This window comes from Monodelphis domestica, chromosome 2 (assembly GCF_027887165.1).
Source record: "Monodelphis domestica isolate mMonDom1 chromosome 2, mMonDom1.pri, whole genome shotgun sequence".
NCBI lineage: Eukaryota > Metazoa > Chordata > Mammalia > Didelphimorphia > Didelphidae > Monodelphis > Monodelphis domestica.
The window spans coordinates 389,288,239-389,311,079 of NC_077228.1; the positions used below are offsets into that span (position 1 = coordinate 389,288,239).

Genomic DNA, 22,841 nt, shown 5'->3' on the forward strand with positions numbered 1-22,841 from the left:
TGTCCATTTCCCCTATATTGGTTATTTATTGTCATATAATTGGGCAAAGTAGTTTTTAATGATTGCTTTAATTTCCTCCTAGTTGCATCTTTGATGCTGTTAATTTGCTTTTCTTCTTTCATTTTTTTGATTAGATTGACCAGTTGTGAATTTTGACCAGTTGTGAACTTTGTCTATTTTGTTTGTTTTTTCAAAGTACCAGCTTCTAGTCTTATTTAATAAATCAATAGTTCTATCACTTTCAGTTTTATTAATTTCTCCCTTAATTTTTAGGATCTTTAGTTTGTTTTTCTTCTCCGGGATTTTAATTTGTTTGCTGTCAAGTTTTATTTATTTGCATTTCCAATTCATTTATCTCTGCTCTCCATAGTTTGTTCATATATGCACTCAGGGATATCAATTTACCTCTGATTACTGCTTTGGCTGCATCCCAAAGGGTTTGATAGGATGTCTTACCATTGTCATTTTCCTCAATGAAAGTATTAATTGTTTCTATGATTTCTTCTCTAACTAACCAATTTTGGAGTATCATATTATTTAATTTCCAATTAATTTTGGTTTGGTTTTCCTTATACCCTTACTGACCGTTATTTTTATTGCCTTGTGATCTGAAAAGGCTGCATTTATTATTTCTGTTTTTCTGCATTTGATTGCCATGTTTCTGTGACCTAATGTATGGTCAATCTTTGTGAATGTGCCATGTGGTGCTGAAAAAAAGGTGTATTCCTTTTTGTCCCTATTTATTTTTCTCCATATGTCTATTAACTCTAATTTTTCTAAAAATCCATTCACTTCTTTTACCTCTTTCTTATTTATTTTTTTATTTGATTTATCTAAATTTGATAGTGGTTGGTTCAAATCTCCCACTAATATCGTTTACTGGATATTTCTTCCTTCAATTCTCCTAGTTTTTCCATTAGAAATTTGGGTGCTCACAGGGAGCAGCATACCGAACCTGTCAGTATGGCAACCCAAAGATAGCATTGGTTTTGTCGCTGGGACCTTTCCCTCCAGACCCTCTGAACTCTTGTGACCAGATCGCTGGGCTCTTGAGTCCAGCTTGACTTGCGGCTCGATCAATTCCTTGCATTCTCCACTGGTCCCTCAGCCTAGGACCCCAGCGCCTCACTCCAATTTTGCTCTCTCAAACATCAACACTCATGGACCAGGAAAAATCAGAAATTTGCAATATCAAGGTCAACGGAACAAACTTTGAAAAAGTAGACAATGAAATGGCAAAGAAAGATGATAGCAAAGAAAAGAAGAAACTCTCCAAACGCACACTCAAGAAGGAACACCAGAAAGAACTCAAGAAAGACCTTGATTTGAATGACCACAAAATCAGCACCAAAGAATTAGAAGAAAAGTATGGAACAAGTATTATCCAAGGTCTCACTAGCACAAGAGCTGCAGAGGTCTTGGCTCGTGATGGCCTCAATGTCCTCACTCCATTCAAAGACACTCCAAAAATCATCAAATTCTTCAAACAAATGGTGGGTGGATTCTCCAGCCTCTTGTGGGCAGGGGCTATCCTGTGTTTCATTGCCTACGTGATTGAATTTTCAAAGGACAATTCTGTTTCCATGGACAATCTCTATTTAGGTGTTGTGCTTATCATCGTAGTCATCCTCACTGGAATGTTTGCTTATTATCAAGAGGCAAAAAGCACCAACATTATTGCTAGCTTCAGTAAAATGATTCCTCGGAAAGCTTTGGTCATCAGAGATGGAGAAAAGAGGGAGATTCCTGCAGAGGAGCTGGTTGTAGGAGATATTGTAGAGATTAAAGGTGGAGACCAGATTCCTGCTGATATTAGGATCCTAGACTCCCAAGGGTGTAAGGTAGATAATTCATCTCTTACTGGGGAATCAGAGCCTCAGACGCGCTCTTGTCATTTTACCCATGAGAATCCTTTGGAGACAAAGAACATTGGCTTTTACTCTACAACTTGCCTGGAAGGAACTGCAACTGGCATAGTTATCAACACAGGTGACCGTACCATCATTGGAAGAATTGCCTCACTGGCTTCATCAGTTGGGCAGGAGAAGACACCAATTGCCATAGAAATTGAACACTTTGTCCACATTGTGGCAGGGGTGGCTGTTTCTATTGGTATCGTGTTCTTCATCATTGCAATATGCATGAAATATCGGGTCCTGGATGCTGTCGTCTTCCTGATTGGCATCATTTTGGCCAATGTGCCAGAGGGCCTGGTGGCTGCTGTCACTGTGAGTCTATCATTGACAGCAAAACGGATGGCCAAGAAGAACTGTCTGGTGAAGAACCTGGAAGCAGTGGAAACTCTGGGCTCCACCTCCATCATCTGCTCCGACAAGACTGGGACCTTAACCCAGAACAGAATGACTGTGGCCCATCTGTGGTTTGACAACCAGATCTATCGGGCTGATACAAGTGAAGATCAGAAAGCCCAGAGCTTTGATCAAAGTTCTGCAACCTGGGCCTCCTTATTCAACATTGTAACACTGTGCAACCGAGCTGAGTTCGGGGCAGGGCAGGAAAATGTCTCCATCATGAAGAAAATAGTGATAGGAGATGCCTCAGAAACTGCCCTTCTGAAGTTCTCAGGAATCATCACAGATGATGTGATAGGAAAAAGAAAAAGAAACCCCAAAGTTGCTGAAATCCCTTTTAATTCTGTCAACAAATTCCAGCTCTCCATCCATGAGACAGATGACCCCAATGACAAACGCTTCCTCTTGGTGATGAAAGGAGCTCCTGAGAGGATCCTAGAAAAATGCAGCACCATCATGATCAATGGCCAGGAGCAACCTCTAGATGAAAGTGCAAGAGAAGCCTTCCAAACTGCATACATGGAGCTGGGAGGCTTAGGGGAGAGAGTACTGGGTTTCTGCCATCTCTACCTGCCAGAAGATGAGTTTCCAGATACCTACTCCTTTGATATAGAGACCATGAACTTTCCCACCTCTGACCTCTGCTTTGTGGGGCTGATATCATTGATTGATCCCCCTAGATCCACTGTTCCTGATGCAGTCATCAAATGCAGAAGTGCTGGCATCAAGGTCATCATGGTGACGGGTGATCATCCAATCACAGCCAAAGCTATTGCCAGAAGTGTGGGCATCATTTCAGCCAACAGTGAGACTGTGGAAGACATAGCAAAACGTCTTAAAATTCCTGTGGAGCAGGTTAACAAAAGGGAGGCAAAGGCAGCTGTGGTAAGTGGAATGGAGCTGAAGGAGATGAGCCCAGAGCAGCTGGATGAGCTCCTGAAAAACCACAGTGAGATTGTCTTTGCAAGGACATCTCCCCAGCAAAAGCTGATAATTGTGGAGGGCTGTCAGAGACAGGATGCTATTGTTGCAGTGACAGGGGATGGTGTTAATGATTCCCCAGCTCTGAAGAAGGCCAATATTGGGATTGCAATGGGTTTTGCAGGCTCTGATGCAGCAAAAAATGCAGCAGACATGGTCTTACTAGATGACAACTTTTCATCTATAGTGACAGGTATAGAGGAAGGTCGCCTAATCTTTGACAATATGAAGAAAATCATTGCCTTCACCTTGACCAAAAACATCGCAGAGCTTTGCCCTTTTCTGATCTTCATTATTGCAGGGGTCCCCCTGCCCATCGGTACCATTGCCATCTTGTTTATCGACTTGGGCACTGATGTTATTCCTTCCATTGCCTTAGCTTATGAGAAAGCTGAAAGTGACATCATGAACAGGAAGCCACGCCACAAGAAGAAGGACAGACTTGTGAATCATCAGCTGGCTTTGTACTCTTACCTGCAAATTGGAATCTTGCAATCTGTGGGGGGCTTCTTTGCCTACTTCACTGTCTATGCAGTCCAGGGATTCAGACCTGAACGACTCCTTTACTTACGGCCATTCTGGGAAGATAATACTTTTAATGATCTTGAAGATAGCTATGGACAAGAATGGACAAAATATCAGAGGAAGTACTTAGAGTGGACTGGATATACTGCTTACTTCGTTGCTGTTATGGTCCAGCAAATTGCAGATGTCATCATCAGAAAAACACGGATAAATTCCATTTTCCAGCAAGGTCTCTTCAGAAATAAATACATCTGGGTTGGGATTGCATCTCAAATCATCATAGCAGTCATCCTCTCCTGTGGATTGGGAAGTATTACAGCTCTGAATTTCACCACCCTTAGAATTCAATACTGGTTTGTGGCAGTACCATATGCCATTATCATCTGGTTATATGATGAGTTCCGAAAACTCCTAGTTAGGCAGTATCCAGGAAGCTGGTGGGATAATAACATGTATTACTGAAATTGTTATTGGTTCCCAAGACTCTTATTCAGTGTTCTCCAGTCGCCTCTGCTAGGAAGTCTCTTGTGCAATATGGACATCATCATAATCTACACCCGAGAAGAAATTTGTATGAAAGATTCTCAGTTAATGCACTGTAAAAATGAGATTTGGCTTTTTTTGTATAAACTGTTTTTCTTCTGTGCCTTGCCCTCTTGTTTGTTTTAAAATGTATAAACTTTAAAGGCAGTGGAGAAGAAAAAGAATCCGTTGACCCTGTACATAAATTTTCACAATGCTTTATTCTTTTGTAAAACATGTACTTCTGTTGAATTTGAGACCTTTGAGTCTTATGAACTCGACCTGGGCATAGTCATGTATAGTATAAACCCTAGTGGACTGGCCTAAAGAAACCACATTTTAAAATAAAAAATGTTTTATAAAATAAAAAAAAAAAAAATTTTGGTGCTATACTATTTGGTGCATACATGTTGATTAGTGATATTTCCTCATTATCTAAAGTCCCTTTTAACAAAATATATTTACATTCCCTATCCCTTTTAATCATGTCTATTTTTTCTTTGGCTTTGTCAGATATCATGATTGCAACTCATGCCATCTTTCTATTAGTTGAGGCACAGAAGGTCTTACTCCATCCTTCAATTCTAACCTTGTGGGTGTCTACCCGCCTCATGTGTGTTTCTTGAAGGCAACAGATGATAGGGTTTTGGATTCTAATCCATTCTGCTATTTGTCTACATTTTATGGGTGAGTTCATCCCTTTCACATTGAAAGTTATGATTGTCACTTTTGGACTCCCTGGCATTTTGATACCCTCCCCTAATTCTGACCTTTCATCTTTAACTATAAACTTTTAGGCCAGTGATTTACTTTAAATCAGTCCCCCTAGACCCCTCTCTTTATATGTTTCCCTTTCTAGCCCCTCCATTTTTGTTCCCTTCCCCTCCCCCCTCTCCTTCTCTCCCTTTTTGTGTTCCCTTCCCCCCTACCTCCCTTGGTTTTTCCTTCTCCCTACCCCTGTTGGATAAGATAGAATTCAAGATCCCAATGGATCTGGTTGCTCTTCCTTCTCATAGTTGATTTCACGGAGAGTAAGGTAGAAGTAAAAATTCTCTTCCTCTCCTTCTTATAGGAGTTTTATTACCCTAACCTTCCCATATATATCTTTCTCTGAGAAAGATTATTCTATTAAGTTTTGTTTTTGTTTTTTCTTCTTTCCCCCCATTTCTTGGAGTCTATCTTAGTACCATCAATGATTACCCTCTCCCTTTTCCTTTCTACCCCCCCTTTCTCCATAACATCTTGATTCCCCAAATGTTCTCTATGCGTGATTCTTCTTACTACTCTGATGATGCATATAATTTTTGAGAGTTACACATTACATTTTCCCACATATTAATATATATAAATTGATATAAATGTACTTCTTATAGAAGAGAGTTTGAATAAAAGAAAAAGATGACATTTTTCTCCTTTTCCTTTTCCTTCATATTTACCTTTTCAGGTATTCAATGCTCTTTGTTTTTTGATATCGAACTTTCCACAGAGCTCTGGTCTTTTCTTTGCAAAAACTTGGAAATCTTCTATTTTGTTGAATGCCCAAACTTTCCACTGGAAGTATATAGTCAGTATTGATGGATAGTTGATTCTTGGTTGAAGACCCAGCTCTCTTGCCTTTCTGAAACTCATGTTCCATGCCTTACGGTCATTCAGAGTGGAAATTGCAAGGTCTTGTGTGACTCTGATTGGCATTCCTTTATATCTAAATTTTCTTTTTCTGGTTTCTTGTAAGATTTTTTCTTTTGCTTGAAAGCTTTGGAATTTGGTAATTACATTGCTGGGAGTTATCTTTTGGGGATTTAGTGTAGAGGGTATTCTGTGAACTCTTTCTATGCCTGTATTGTCCCCTTATTCTATAATCTCTGCGCAGTTTTCTTTGATGATATCTTGTATTATAATATCAAGATTATTATTTATTTCTAGCTTTTCTGGAAGGCAAATTATTCTCAGATTGTCTCTCCTTCCTCCATTTTCCAAGTCTATCACCCTGTCAGTGAGATATTTTATATTCTCTTATAATTTCTTGGTCTTTTGGCTTTGCTTTATTAATTCTTTCTCGTTTTCAAGGTCATTGTCTTCCAGTTGCAAAATTCTGACCTTTAAAGCCTGGTTTTCCTTTCCAGTTTGGTCAAATCGGTTTTGTAGTTGCGTGAATACCTTTTGCATTATTTCCCACTTTTCCTGCCAGAAGGCTTCCATCTTTTTGATCATTTCCAATTCAAATTCTTCAAGAGTTTGTGGATTGTTTCCATTTCCTTTGGAGGATATAGGAGCATTTGCTTGTGTTTCCTCTTCTATCTCCTATGTATTTTGTATTTTTGCTTCATAAAAGTGTCCAAAGTCACTGCTTCTTCTTGCTTTTCTTGGTGTTTGGAGGTTTTTGTACTTCTGTACTGTTTTCCATCTCTATCAGAGTGAGGAGAACCAGCTCTTTGTGTATCTGTCTGATGATCTGAACCTTTAGCCCCAGGCAGATTGTCCTTTCTTTGCAGTATTCTGTCTTCCCATGGAGGCCCAGGGTCTGTCCTCTCCTGCCTGCTGGTGTTTCGGGAGTTACTGCTCTCAGTTCCCTCCCGTTGCTTCTCCAATATCTTACTTCCATGCTCTGGGCCTGGCATAGCACTGTCTGCAAGGTATCTCAGTGCCTTTGCCGGCATTGAGGTTTCTGTTCTTTTAAAAGACTCTACTCTCTATGGTGGGAGAGGTCGTTGCCTCCCTGGGTTCTGAGGGCTCCTGATGGACTGAAGTTTAGCTGGTTTGGGCCAAATGAACCCTGAGCCAAAATAAAAACAAAAACCCTTTGTGGTCTGTGTTGAATGCCCTGACACTATCCCAGGTTACTTTCCAGGAATGCCCTTTGGAACAAAGCCTTTCTCGGCCCTGAGGTTTCTGTTCTTTCCAAAGACCCTGCTCTCCTCCCTAAGAGGGGAGTAGTCATGGCCTCCCTGGATTCTGAGGGGTCCTGATAGGATTAATTTCATCTGGTGTGGGCCTAAAAAGCTTTAAAGCAAAAAAAAAAAAACCCTCCTCTGCGGTCTGTGTTGAATTCCTGGAGACTGGCCCAGGTTACTTTCAAGGTAAGCCCTTCAGAGCAACCCCTTTGCCGGCTCTGAGGTTTCTGTCTTTTCAAAAGCCCTGAGAGCTCCTGACGGAATTCAGTTCAGCTGGTGCCCTATAGCTGGAAGCTCCTTTGAGACTCAGATGGAAGGACCCAGCCAGGGGGCTACAGGTTTCCCCATTCTCTCTATGTTTCCCTGCTGTCAGTTTTGGGCTCCCCATAGACTGGCTCAGGTTGCTTTCAAGGTGAGTCCTTCAGAATAGCCAGCCCTGAAGCCCTTTTGCCAGCCCTGAGTTTCCCGCTGCTGCTGTGGGCTCAGCACTCTGGCTTGGGGGGGATGGGTCCTGTGACCTTCCTTCTGTCTACCCCTTAGATACGAGTGTTCTAAAGTTCTAGCTTTTGGGGGGATGTACCTTTTGATCCAGGTCCAGGAGGAGGGTTCTCCGCATCTATCCTGTTGTTCAATTTGAATTTCGGTGTCCTAGGAGTATTCAGTTTCTGATCGGTAAGGAAGGTCTGAACTTTTGCTGCTTCTAAGCCACCATCTTGCCTGGAATTCCAAAAAGCCATAAAACAAGTATTTTTTAATACTCTTACCCTCTAGCTTAGAATCAATACTGTGTATTGGTTCTAATGCAGAAGAGTGGTAAGGGCTAGGCAAAGGGTGTTAAGTGACTTGCCCAGGGTCACACAGCTGTATTTGAGGTCAGATTGGAACCCTGGATCTCCAGTCTCTAGGTGTGGTTCTTTTTTTTCTTTTTTTTCTTTTTTATTTTCTTTTTTTTTTAAGAATGAGAAAACTATGTTCTTTATTTCCATTAAAAATTATTTTTATTGTGAACTAAATATCATCCACAAATATAAAGTAGAAGATATGGAATTGTACAAGAAACTACAAACTTGTTATATACAAACTTCTTACTCTTTTTTTTCTTTTTTCTTTTTTTTATTTATTTTTTTAAAATATATTTTATTTGATCATTTCCAAGCATTATTCGTTAAAGACATAGATCATTTTCTTTTCCTCCCCCCCACCCCCCATAGCCGACGCGTAAGTCCACTGGGCATTAGATGTTTTCTTGATTTGAACCCATTGCTTTGTTGATAGTATTTGCATTAGAGTGTTCATTTAGAGTCTATCCTCTGTCATGTCCCCTCAACCTCTGTATTCAGGCAGTTGCTTTTTCTCGGTGTTTCCACTTCCATAGTTTATCCTTTGCTTATGAATGGTGTTTTTTCCTCCTGGATCCCTGCAAGTTGTTCAGGGACATTACACCGCCACTAATGGAGAAATCCATTACGTTCGATTATACCACAGTGTATTAGTCTCTGTGTACAATGTTCTCCTGGTTCTGCTCCTCTCGCTCTGCATCACTTCCTGGAGGTTGTTCCAGTCTCCATGGAACTTCTCCACTTTATTATTCCTATTAGCACAATAGTACTCCATCACCAACATATACCACAGTTTGTTCAGCCATTCCCCAATTGCTGGGCATCCCTTCGTTTTCCAGTTTTGGGCCACCACAAAGAGCGCAGCTATGAATATTTTTGTACAAGTCTTTGTGTCCATTATCTCTTTGGGGTACAGACCCAGCAGTGCTATGGCTGGGTCAAAGGGTAGATATTCTTTTGTCGCCCTTTGGGCATAGTTCCAAATTGCCCTCCAGAATGGTTGGATCAGTTCACAGCTCCACCAGCAATGAATTAATGTCCCTACTTTGCCACATCCCCTCCAGCATTCATTACTTTCCTTTGCTGTAATGTTAGCCAATCTGCTAGGTGTGAGGTGATACCTCAGAGTTGTTTTGATTTGCATCTCTCTGATTATAAGAGATGTAGAGCACTTCTTCATGTGCTTGTTAATAGTTTTGATTTCTTTATCTGAGAACTGCCTATCCATTTCCCTTGCCCATTTATCAATTGGAGAATGGCTTGATTTTTTGTACAATTGATTTAGCTCATTATAAATATGAGTAATTAAACCTTTGTCAGAGGTTTCTATGAAGATTTTTTCCCAATTTGTTGTTTTCCCTTCTGATTTTAGTTATATTGGTTTTGTTTGTACCAAAGCTTTTTAGTTTGATGTAGATAAAATTATTTAGTTTACATTTTGTGATTCTTTCTATATCTTGCTTGGTTTTAAAGCCTTTCCCCTCCCAAAGGTCTGACATGTATACTATTCTGTGTTTACCCAATTTACTTATGGTTTCCTTCTTTATGTTTAATTCACTCACCCATTTTGAATTTATCTTGGTGTAGGGTGTGAGGTGTTGATCTATTCCTAGTCTCTCCCACACTGTCTTCCAATTTTCCCAGCAGTTTTTATCGAATAGTGGATTTTTGTCCCAAAAGCTGGGATCTTTGGGTTTATCGTATACTGTCTTGCTGAGGTCGCTTTCCCCCAGTCTATTCCACTGATCTTCCTTTCTGTTTCTTAGCCAGTACCAAATTGTTTTGATGACTGCTGCTTTTTAATATAGTTTTAGGTCAGGGACTGCAAGGCCCTCATCGTATGTGTTTTTTTTCATTATTTCCCTGGATATCCTTGATCTTTTGTTCTTCCAAATGAACTTTGTTATGGTTTTTTCTAAATCAGTGAAGAAGTATTTTGGTAGTTCAATGGGTATGGCACTAAATAGATAAATAAGTTTGGGTAGGATGGTCATTTTTATTATATTGGCTCATCCTATCCATGAGCAGTTAATGTTTTTCCATTTGTTCAGGTCTAGTTTTAGTTGTGTGGCGAGTGTTTTGTAGTTGTGTTCATATTGTTCCTGTGTTTGTCTTGGGAGACAGATTCCTAGGTATTTTATTTTGTCTAAGGTGATTTTGAATGGGATTTCTCTTTCTAGTTCTTGCTGCTGAGCTGTGTTGGAGATATATAGAAAAGCTGATGATTTATGTGGGTTTATTTTGTATCCTGCAACTTTGCTAAAGTTGTTGATTATTTCAATTAGCTTTTTGGTTGAATCTCTAGGATTCTTTAAGTAGACCATCATGTCATCCGCAAAGAGTGATAATTTGGTCTCCTCCTTGCCAATTTTGATGCCTTCAATTCCTTTATCTTCTCTAATTGCTACTGCTAGTGTTTCTAGTACAATGTCAAATAGTAGAGGTAATAATGGGCATCCTTGTTTCACTCCTGATCTTATTGGGAATGCATCTAGTTTATCCCCATTGCAGATGATATTAGCTGTTGGTTTTAGATATATACTGTTTATTATTTTTAGGAATGACCCTTCTATTCCTATGCTTTCTAGTGTTTTTAATAGGAATGGGTGTTGTATTTTATCAAAGGCTTTTTCTGCATCTATTGAGATAATCATGTGGTTCTTGCTAGTTTGCTTGTTGATGTGGTCAATTATGTGGATGGTTTTCCTAATGTTGAACCAGCCCTGCATCCCTGGTATGAATCCTACTTGATCATGGTGAATGATCCTTCTGATCACTTGCTGGAGTCTTTTTGCTAGTATCCTATTTAAGATTTTTGCATCTATATTCATTAGGGAGATTGGCCTATAGTTTTCTTTCTCTGTTTTTGACCTGCCTGGTTTTGGAATCAGTACCATGTTTGTGTCATAAAAGGAGTTTGGTAGAACTCCCTCTTTGCTTATTATGTCAAATAGTTTGTATAGTATTGGGATTAACTGTTCTCTGAATGTTTGATAGAATTCACAGGTGAATCCATCAGGCCCTGGGGATTTTTTCTTAGGAAGTACTTTGATGGCTTGATGGATTTCAATTTCTGATATGGGATTATTTAAGAATTCTATTTCCTCTTCTGTTAGTCTAGGCAGTTTGTATTTTTGTATATATTCATCCATTTCTCCTAAATTGGTGTATTTATTGCCATATAATTGGGCAAAGTAATTTCTAATGATTGCCTTAATTTCCTCCTCATTGGAGGTGCTGTCCCCCTTTTCATCTTTAATGCTGTGAATTTGCTTTTCTTCCTTCCTTTTTTTAATTAGATTGACCAGTACTTTTTCTATTTTGTTTGTTTTTTCAAAGTACCAGCTTCTTTTCTTATTTATTAAATCAATAGTTCTATCACTTTCGATTTTATTAATTTCTCCCTTAATTTTTAGGATTTCTAATTTGGTTTTCTGCTGGGGGTTTTTAATTTGATCGCTTTTGAGTTTTTTCAATTGCATTTCCAATTGATTGATCTCTGCTCTCCCTTGTTTGTTAATATAAGCTTTCAGGGATATGAATTTGCCTCTGATTACCACTTTGGCTGCATCCCAAAAGGTTTGAAAGGATGTTTCGCCATTGTCATTTTCCTTGATGAAATTATTAATTGCTTCTATGATTTCTTCTTTAACTAAATGGTTTTGGAGTATCATATTGTTTAATTTCCAATTGGTTTTAGATTTGGTTTTCCATTTACCATTACTAATCATTATTTTTATTGCCTTGTGATCTGAGAAGGCTGCATTCATTATTTCTGCTTTTTTGCATTTGTGTGCTATGTTTCTGTGACCTAATGTATGGTCAATTTTTGTGAATGTGCCCTGTGGTGCTGAGAAGAAGGTGTATTCCTTTTTATCCCTATTTATTTTTCTCCATATGTCTATTAATTCTAATTTTTCTAAGATTTCATTCACTTCTTTTACCTCTTTCTTATTTATTTTTTGATTTGATTTATCTAAATTTGATAATGGTTGGTTTAAGTCTCCCACTAGTATGGTTTTATTGTCTATTTCTTCCTTCAATTCGCCTAGTTTCTCCATTAGAAATTTGGGTGCTATATTATTTGGTGCATACATGTTGATTAATGATATTTCCTCGTTGTCTAGAGTCCCTTTTAACAAAATATAATTACCTTCCCTATCCCTTTTGATCAGGTCTGTTTTTGCATTGGCTTTATCAGATATCATGATTACCACTCCTGCCTTCTTTCTATCAGTTGAGGCCCAGAAGGTCTTACTCCATCCTTTAATTCTGACCTTGTGGGTGTCAACCCGCCTCATGTGTGTTTCTTGAAGACAACATATGGTAGGGTTTTGGATTCTAATCCATTCTGCTATTCGTCTACGTTTTATGGGTGAGTTCATCCCATTCACGTTCAAAGTTATGATTGTCATTTGTGGACTCCCTGGCATTTTGATTGCCTTCCCTAATTCTAACCTTTTCTTCTTCGGCTCTACCTTTTAGTCCAGTGATTTACTTTGAATCAGTGACCCTTGTCCCCTCCCTTGATTTTTCCCTTTTTAGTCCCTCCCTTTTTCTTCCCTCCCCCTCCCCCCTCTCTTTCCCTCCCTTTTTGTTTTCCCTCTCCCCCTCCCCCCCTTGGTTTTCCCTTCTCCTTACCCTTGTTGGGTAAGATAGAATTCAAGATCCCAATGGATCTGGATGTTTTTCCCTCTCAGAGTTGATTTCCCTGAGATTCAGGTTTAAGTAAACCCTCCCCCCTCTCTCTCTCTCTCCTTCTTATAGGAGTTTTCTTCCCCTCCCCTTCCCATGTGAATCTTTGTGTGAGAACCATTATTCTATTTGGTCTTTCTTTACCCCCTATTTATACATTACATTTTCCCCACATGTTAGTATACATAGATTGATATAAATGTAGTCCTTATAGAAGAGAGTTTGAGTAAAAGAAGAAGATAACATTTTTCCCCTTTCCTTAATATTTACCTTTTCAGGTATTCCTTGCTCTTTGATTTTTGCTATCAAACTTTCCACAGAGCTCTGGTCTTTTCTTTGCAAAAAGTTGGAATTCTTCTATTTTGTTGAATGCCCATACTTTCCCTTGGAAATATATAGTCAGTTTTGCTGGGTAGCTGATTCTTGGTTAGAGACCCAGCTCTCTTGCCTTTCTGAAGATCATGTTCCATGCCTTACGATCATTCAGAGTAGAACTTGCAAGGTCTTGTGTGACCCTGATTGGCATTCCTTTATATCTAAATTGTCTTTTTCTGGCTTCCTGTAGGATTTTTTCTTTTGTTTGAGAGCTTTGGAATTTGGCAATTACATTCCTGGGAGTTGTCTTTTGGGGGTTTAGTGTAGAAGGTGTTCTGTGAGCTCTGTCAGTGGCTGTATTGCCCCCTTGTTCTAGAATCTCTGGGCAATTTTCTTTGATTATATCTTGTATCACCATGTCCAGTTTGGTGTTTATTTCTGGCTTTTCTGGGAGTCCAATTATTCTTAAATTTTCTCTTCTTCCTCTATTTTCCAGATCTATCACCTTGTCGGTGAGATATTTTATGTTCTCTTCTAATTTCTTGGTGTTTTGGCTTTGCTTTGTTAGTTCTTGCTTTAAAGCCTGGTTTTCTTTTACAGTTTGGTCAAACTGGTTTTGTAGATGCATGGATTTCTTTTGCATTATTTCCCACTTTTCCTCCCAGAGGGCTTCCATCTTTTTGGTCATTTCTGATTCAAATTCTTCATGGGTTTGTGGAGAGTTTCTATTTCCTTTGGAAGATTTTGGAGAATTTTCTTGTATATCTTCTTCTATCTGCTCTGTATTTTGTATTTTGGCTCCATAGAATGTGTCCAAAGTCGCCCCTTTCTTCTTATTTTTCTTGGTATTTTGGGGCTTCTGTGCTTCTGTGGAGTTTGTCATCTCTGAATGTGGAGGATTAGCTTTTCTTATCTCTGTCTGGTGATCAGAGGCTTTAGTCCTGGGCAGATGTTGGTTCTATGAGCTTTCCCTGGGTTAAACTGAATATGCCTCACTGGAACTGGAATGGAAGGGTCAGACCACGAGGCCACACTCTCCCCCCGGCTCGCTTTCAGGAAGTTGCCTTCAGAATCGCTGGCCATGAGGCTGTTTCGTTGGCCTGCGGGGGGATGGGCTGCAGCTTTCCCAAGCTCCGAGGGCAAGGACTTTCACTGAGACTTGGATAGCAGGATCCAGCCCGTGAGGCTGTCTTGCCCACCCTGAGGGTTGCTGTTGTTTCGACCAGCTCTCTGCAGCGGAAGCCCCAGGCAGTAACTTTCATCGGGACTCGGGTAGAAGGCCCTGAGGGTTGTTGTTCCGAGGACCCTGCTCTCTGAGCCCAGCCGGGCTGCGACTTCCGGGAGCCTTGGACTCTGCGCTCCTACCCCTGAGGTCCGAGTGATCTCGGGTTCTGGCTTTTGAGGGGAGCCGTACCTTTTGAACCGGGTCCAGGTCCAGGAGGAGGGTTCCCAGGGTCTGTGCTGTTGATCATTTTGAATTTCGGCGCCTTAGGAGCTTATAGTTTGAGATCGGTCGGGAAGGGTTTTCCGGAGATCTGAACTTTAGCTTTCTCTAAGCTGCCATCTTAACCGGAAGTCCCTAGGTGTGGTTCTTAATCCACTAAGCTACCCAGCTGCCGTCCATGAAATAAATATAAAACAAGGAGAGACACACAGAATGAAAATAAGGGGCTGGAGAAGTCTCTATTATACCTCAATTTATCAGTTAAAGTTAAAAAAGCAGGGGCAGGGGAAGCTGGGTGGTTCAGTGGATTGAGATCAGGCCCAGAGATGGTAAGTCCTGGGTTCAAATCTGGCCTCAGACACTTCCTAGCTGTGTGACCCTTGGCAATTGATTTAACCCCCATTGGCTAGTCCTTAGCACTCTTCTGCCTTAGAAACAATATTGGTTCTAAGACAGAAGGTAAGGGTTAAAAAAAAAAAAAGCAGTGGTGGCAATCATGATCTCAGACAAAGCAAAAGTAAAACTTGGTCTAATCAAAAGAGATAAGGAAGGAAATTACATCCTGATAAAAGGCATGAAATATCACATTTCCATTCTGGAGAGCAATATGGAACCAGACACAAAGGTCCATTAAATTATATATACCATTTGGCCCAGAGATATCACTAATAGATATACACACTTACCAGGAGAGGGATCACTCAGCGAGCCCACCACTGGATACACCTTCTTCTGGAAAGGTGGAGCCTCAAATGAAGCCAGAATCCATGGTGTTGGCCTGGCTATCATGACCAGTTTGCTCAAACAGCTGCCAGACTGCCTGTGGGCATCAGCAAGAGGCTCATGGAGATCCGTTTACCTCTCAGCAAAGACCGGTATGCCACAATCATCAATGCATATGCCCCAACAATGACCAGCACAGAAGAGACCATCGAGCAGTTCTACTCTGACCTGAGTGCCTTATTGCACTCAGTGCCCACAAAAGACAAGCTGATACTACTGGGAGGCTTCAACGCCCATGTTGGCCAGGACCATGAAAGATGGAAAGGAGTGCTCAGCAAACACGGCGTGGGCAAAATGAACAACAACAGCCTACTGCTACTCAGCAAATGCTCAGAGTTTGAAATCACCATCACGAACACTGTATTCAGAATGGCGAACAAATATAAAACATGGATGCACCCACGATCAAAACAGTGGCATCTCATTGACTACATCATTGTACGCCAGCGAGACATCCAGTATGTACAGATCACCAGAGCCATGAGAGGAGCTGAATGCTGGATAAACCACCAATTGGTTAGAGCGACTCTTCAAATGCACATTGCGCCTTGCCACCCAAAACTCGCCCAGACAGTTCACGCATTTTACAACGTGAGTCTTCTTAGAGATCCATCTTATTTGCAAACATTCCAGTCCTGCCTGAACGACAAGCTGTCTGCCAAGGAACCACTAACTGGAAGCTTAACTGAGAAATGGAACAAGTTCAGAGATGCAGCAAAGGAAAAATCAAAGGCAGTCCTAGGCCCCAAACAACGCAACCACCAGGACTGGTTTGACGAGAACAACACTGCTATTGAAGACCTATTGAGCAAAAAGAACAAAACCTTTATGGAGTGGCAAAATAACTCAAACTCTGCTCCTAAAAAGGACAGATTCAAGTCTCTCCAAGCCACGGCACAGTGTGAGATCAGGAAGATGCAAGACCAATGGTGGGGAAAAAAGGCTGAAAAAATCCAGCGCTTTGCTGATACAAAAAACTTCAAACAATTTTTCAGTGCCCTCAAGACTGCCTATGGGCCATTAAAACCCACCACCACTCCCTTGCTATCCTCTGACAGTGACACTCTCATAAAAGATAAAAAAGGCATCAGCAACAGGTGGAAAGAACACTTCAGTCAGCTTCTCACCCAACCCTCTTCAGTTGACCAAAGCGCCCTTGACCAGATCCCCCAAAACTGCACCATTGAACAACTTGACATCCCTCCTTCAATAGAGGAAGTCCAAAAAGCCATTAAACAAATGAGTTCAGGCGAGGCACCCAGTAAAGACGGGATCCCAACCATGGTGTACAAGGCCTTAAATGGAAAGGTGCTCCAGGTATTCCACATAGTGCTGACCAGCATATGGGAAGAGGAAGACATGACCCCAGAACTCAGAGATGCCTCCATTGTAGCCCTATACAAGAACAAAGGCTCATGAGCAGCCTATGACAATTACAGAGGCATCTCACTACTCTCCACTGCTGGAAAGATCCTCACCCATGTTTTACTCAACAGACTCCTGTCATCTGTTTTAGAGCAGAATCTGCCTGAATAACAATGTGGCTTCCACCCAGATCGCAGCACCATCAACATGGTCTTCACTGTGAGGCAAATGCAGGAAAAATGCCTTGAGCAGAACCTAAGTCTCTACATTGTCTTCATAGACCTGACAAAGGTGTTCAACACAATGAACAGGGGCACATTGTGGGTGATACTCAGCAAGCTTGGTTGCCCAGCAAAATTCGTCAAACTGATCCAGCTCTTTCATGTCGACATGACAGGGGAATTCAACATCTCCAATGGCGTGAAACAAGGGTGTGCCCTCTCTCTGGTACTATTCAACCTATTTTTCAACCAAGTATTACGACATGCTGTGATGGACCTAGACCTGGGCGTCTACATCAGATACCAACTGGATGCCTCACTATTCGACCTTTGTTGCCTGACTACAAAAATAAAGACAACAGAGAGACTCATCCTGGAAGCTCTCTTCACAGATGACTATACTCTCAGAGCCCACCAAGAAAATCATCTTCAAACCATTGTGGACAGGTTCTCCTCTTCAACAAAACTGTTTGGTCTGACTATTAGCCTCAGCAAAACAGAGGTGCTGTTCCAACCTGCACCAGGGAGGCCAACTAATCAGCCATGAATTACAATCTATGGCATGCAGCTTTCTAAGGTCAACACTTTCAAGTACCTAGGCAGCAGCATCGCCAACGATGGGTCCCTAGACCACAAGATCAATGCCAGGATCCAAAAGGCCAGTCAGGCACTCAGGCAGCTGCTCTGCAAATTCCTCCAACAGAGAGGTTTAAGCACTGTGACAAAGCTCAAAGTGTATAATGCAGTGGTCCTCAGCTAGCTCCTGTATGGTTGCGAGACATGGACACCGTACCAAAGGCACCTGAAACAGCTGGAGTAATTCCACCACCGCTCTCTCCTATCAATCATGAGGATCTGATGGCAGGACCGAATAACCAACCAGGAAGTCCTCGAAAAAACCAACTCTGCCAGCAAAAAAGTAATGGTCCTCAAAACCCAGCTATGATGGTCAGGACACGTCATCCGCATGGACCCACAGTGAATACCAAGACAGGTATTCTATGGTGAACTGTCAGCTGGACTCTGGAAACAAGGTTGACCAAAGAAAAGATTCAAGGATCAGCTAAAGTCCAACTTGAAGTGGGCTGGCATTACACCAAAGCAACTAGAACTTGCTGCCCATGTCAGAAGCAACTGGCGAACGCACATTCACCATGCTGCCATCATCTTTGAAGATGAACAATGTCGAAGTCTTGCCACTGCGTGTGAACGCTGACACCAGGCCACAAACCCACCTCCCATAACAACTGATGTCCCATGTCCCATGTGCCCAAACTTTGCGCTTCAATCTTTGGACTTCAAAGCCATATGAGGGTACACTGTAGATGAAAATGCACAAAGGCAATTGTCATTCTCGGTTACAGAGAGACTACTACCATATATATATATGTATGTGTGTCCTTGAATTTCATCCTATAGAATTTGTCACTGTTCCATCTAAGTATAATTCTTCTAGCTACCTAGGTGATAATAACAATTTTTAAGAGTTACCAATATCCTCTTTTCTTTTTCTGTAGGAATACATATCTTTTAAATTTATTGGATCCCTTATAAAAGTTTGTTTTTTTTGCTGTTTTTCACCCTTTCTTAATTACCTTTTGATGATTCTCTTGAGTTCTGCTTCTGGGCATCAAATGTTCTGTTCAGGTCTGGTCTTTCCTGCCCAGAGATTCCTGCCACTGCTCAAGCTTCAGTACTGTAGGTGGGGGTAGTTGTCTTGGAATCTTCCTTCTTTCCCCTTAAACTCGAGTGTTATTGAATTCAAGTTTTTGGGGGTGTTCCTTTTATGTTGAATCCAGAAGGAGGATGCTTAGCTCTGTCTAGTTGTTAGATTTGGATTTTAGTCCCTTAGGAGAATTTTTTAAATTGGTTATGAAGGGTTTTCAGAAGTCAGAACTTTCACTATCTCTATGCCACTATCTTGACTCTGTCTCTCTTATACATCCTTTCTTAGGCAGTTATTTTCTTGTTTTATTTATTGTATTTCCTTTTTTTAGGGATTGTTTGTTTTCTTCAGTAAGATTTTTTATAAACTACTGATTTTTTTCTCTCATTTTCTTTTTCTTCCAAGGTCTGTTTTACTATCCTAATTTGAAGTTCTTCCATGGATTAATTTTGTGTTTACATTACTTCATGGCTCTACACATTTTCATTTTTTTTATTTCTGTCCTCTTCTGATCTTACATTTGGTTATCTTTCTCATTGAAATATTGTTCAAGCATCAGGCTCTTTCTCTTTCTTTTGATTTTAGGGTTAATAATTTCCTTTGATTTTGTCTATGGATTGAAATTTAAATCCATTCCTGCGTTGGAATGAGTGCTGTCCAATGCTTATACTGTGCCTAGGTTTGGTTCACCTATCTACGTCTTAGATTTTACTGTTATGTAGAGACAGCCTAGGAGGTTTTCTGTGATGTGTTTGACTTTTAATGAGGTTTGTTCTCTCCTCATATTCCAGTGAGATAAATCCTCCTTTCTGTCTCTCCACATTTTCTTGTGTCACATTTGTGTGAAAGGAAAATTGTGTGAAAGGAAATAGTGAAAGAAGAAAAGGCAGGACTAGGGGTAGAAATCAAAATGCTAGGAAATACACAGCTAGTTGTCATAACTCTGAATGTGAATTGTTTACAATTTTTACAGGTTTCCAGAATGGAATGAACTTTCCCATAAAACGCAAACAAATATCAAAGTGGATTAGAATCCAAAACCCTACCATATGCTGCCTACAAGAAACACACATGAGGAAGGTAGACACACATAAGGTAAAAGTAAGAGGATGGAGCCAAATGTTTTGGGCATCAACTGATAAAAAGAAGGCAGGGGCCTCAATCATGATATCTGACAAAGCCAAAGTAAAAAGAGGTAGGGAAGGTAATTACATTCTGACAAAAGGCACTATTGACAATGAGGAAATATCAGTACTCAACATGTATGCACCAAATGGCATAGCATTCAAAATTTTAAAGGAGAAACTAGTGGAGCTCAAGGATACAATAGATAGAAAAACTGTACTAGTGGGAGACCTGAACCTTACTCTATCCAAACTAGATAGATCAAACCAAAAAATAAATAAGAAAGATATAAGAGAAGTGAATGAAATCTTAGAAAAATTAGTTAGTAGGCATGTGGAGAAAAATAAATAGGGAAAAAAAGGAATACTCCTCCTTTTCAGCAGCACATGGCATATCCACAAAGACTGAGCATGTACTAGGGCATAAAAACATTGCAAACAAGTGCAAAAAAGCAGAAATAATAAATGAAACCTCAGATTACAATGCAATGAAAATAATAATTAAAAAGGGTACATGGAGAGACAAATCAAAATTTAATTTTTGGAAAGTAAACTATATGATTCTCCAAAATTGGTTAGTTAAAGAACAAATCATAGAAAAATTAATTTAATTGAAGAAAATGACAATGATGAGACATCCTTTCAAAATCTATGGGATGAGGCCAAAGCAGTCCTCAGGGAAAATCATATCCTTGAGTTCATATATTAAAAAAAATTATGGAGGGCAGAGGTCAATGAGTTGGGCATGCAAATTAAAAAACTAGAAAGTGAACAAATTAAAAATCTTCAGGTAAAGACTAAATTAGAGATCCTAAAAATTAAAGGAGAAATTAATAAAATTGAAAGTCAAAGAGCGATTGATTTAAAAAAAATAAGTCTACAAGCTGTTACTTTTTAAAAAAGCAAAGAAAATAGACAAAATACTGTTCAATCAAATTTTTAAAAAAAGGAAAGAAGAAAACCAAATTGACTGTATCCAAGATGAAAAGGGAGACCTCACCTGTAATGAAGAGGAAATTAAGGCAATCATTAAAAAACTATCATGCCCAATTATATGGCAATAAATATGGCAATCTAGGAGTTATGGATGAATATTTACAGAAATATAAATTGCCAAGACTAGCAGAGGAAAAAATATAATACCTAAACAACCCCACATGAGAAAAAGAAATTGAACAAGCCATCAAAGATCTACATAAGAAAAAATCCCCAGGGCCAGATGGATTCACAATGATTTCTACCAAAAATTCAAAGAACAACTAATTCCAATATTATACAAACTATTTGACAGAATAATCAAAGAAGGAATTCTACCAAATTCCTTTTATGACACAAATATGGTACTGATTCCAAAGCCAGGTAGGTCAAAAATGGAGAAAGAAAACTACAGACTGTAATATTTATTGGGAAAGGGAATGGGATTTGGAAAACAGGGGGATAATGGGGGGGTTTGTATGAGGTATGGAGGAGTTAATCTCCCTAATGAACATAGATGCAAAAATCTTAAATAGAATACTAGCAAAAAGACTCCAGCAAGTGATCTCAAGGGTTATTCATTATGACCAGATAGGATTCATACCAGTAATGCAAGGGTGGTTCAATATTAGGAAAATTATTCACATAATTAACCATATTTATAAGCAAACTGACAAAAATCACTTGCTTATTTCAATAGATGCAGAAAAAGCCTTTGACAAAATACTACACTCATTCCTATTGAAAACATTAGAAAGTATAGGAATAGAAGGGCTTTTCCTAAAAATAATGAACACTATATATCTAAAACCATCCGCAAACAACTGCAAAGGGGATAAACTAGAAGCCTTCCCAATAATGTCATGTGAAACAAGGATGCCCATTATCACCTCTTTTATTTATGGTTCTAGAAACACTAGCAGTTGCAATTATTGAAGAAAAAAATTGAAGGTATTAAAATGGCTGATGAGGAGACAAAGCTATCACTCTTTGCAGATGATATGATGGTCTACTTAAAGATCCTCAGAAAATCAACTAAAAGGCTAGTGGAAAAAAATTATCAAGTTTAGTAAAGTTGCAGGATAAAAAATAGACCCACGTAAATCTTCAGCATGCCTATATATTTCCTACAAAACTATGTGGCAAGAGTTAAAGGAGTAATTCCATTTAAAATCACCCTAGACAATATAAAATACTTAGGAATCTATCTGCTGAGACAAACATAAGAACTATATGAATACAACTATGAAACACGCCTCACAATTAAAACTAGATAAAAATATTGGAAAAATATACATTGCTCATGAATAGGATGTGCTAACATATTAAAAATGACAATCCTACCCAATTTGATTTACTTATTTAGTGGCATACCCATCAAACTACCAAAAAAACTTTTTACTGAATTAGAAATCAACATGACAAAGTTCATTTGGAGGAACAAAAGATCAAGGATATCCAGGGAAATCATAAAAAAAAAATGCAAAGTTAGGATGACTTGCAGTATTAGATCTCAAACTATACTATAAATCAGTGTTCATCAAAACAACATTGTACTGGCTAAGAGACAGAAAGGAGGATGAGTGGAATAGACTTGGGGTAAATGACCTCAACAAGACAGCCTGTGATAAGACCAAAGATCCCATCTTTTGGGACCAAAATACACTATTTGATAAAAAAAAAAATTGGAAGACAGTATGGGACAGATTAGGTTTGGATCAACATCTCACACTGTACACCAAGATAAAATGTGAATGGGTGAATGACTTGAATATAAAGAAGGAAACTATAAGTAAATTAGGTGAACACAGAGTAGTATACATGTCATATATTTGGGAAAGGAAAGATTTTAAGACCAAGCAAAAGTTAGAAAAAAATCACAAAATGTAAAATGAATAATTTTGATAACATTAAATTAAAAAGATTTTGTACAAACAAAACTAGTGTAACCAAAATTAGAAGGGAAGCAAAGATTGAGGGGGAAAACTTCATAACAAAAACCTCTGACAAAGGTTTAATTATTCAAATTTATAAAGAGCTAAATCATTTTACAAAAAATTCTAGCCATTTTCCAATTTATAAATGGGCAAGGGATGTGAATAAGCAATTTTCAGATGAATAATCCAAAACTATTAGTATCAGAGAGACGGAAATCAAAATAACTCTGAGGTATCATGAAATAG

The 22,841-nt window shown here is 39.4% G+C and overlaps 1 protein-coding gene across 1 annotated transcript; it reads left to right on the plus strand.

The window, feature by feature from the left end:
- Positions 1–916: 916 nt before the first annotated feature.
- LOC130457432 (potassium-transporting ATPase alpha chain 2-like) lies at positions 917–4,688 on the plus strand. Its single transcript, XM_056818691.1, has one exon. It carries the CDS (start codon positions 1,161–1,163, stop codon positions 4,278–4,280), a length of 3,120 nt encoding a protein of 1,039 aa, XP_056674669.1. The 5' UTR covers positions 917–1,160; the 3' UTR covers positions 4,281–4,688.
- The last annotated feature ends 18,153 nt before the right edge of the window (positions 4,689–22,841 follow it).

What these genes read in the sequence shown, in the direction of transcription:
- LOC130457432 (XM_056818691.1), top strand. Translation starts at nt 1,161, where the DNA reads ATGGACCAGGAAAAATCAGAAATTTGCAATATCAAGGTCAACGGAACA.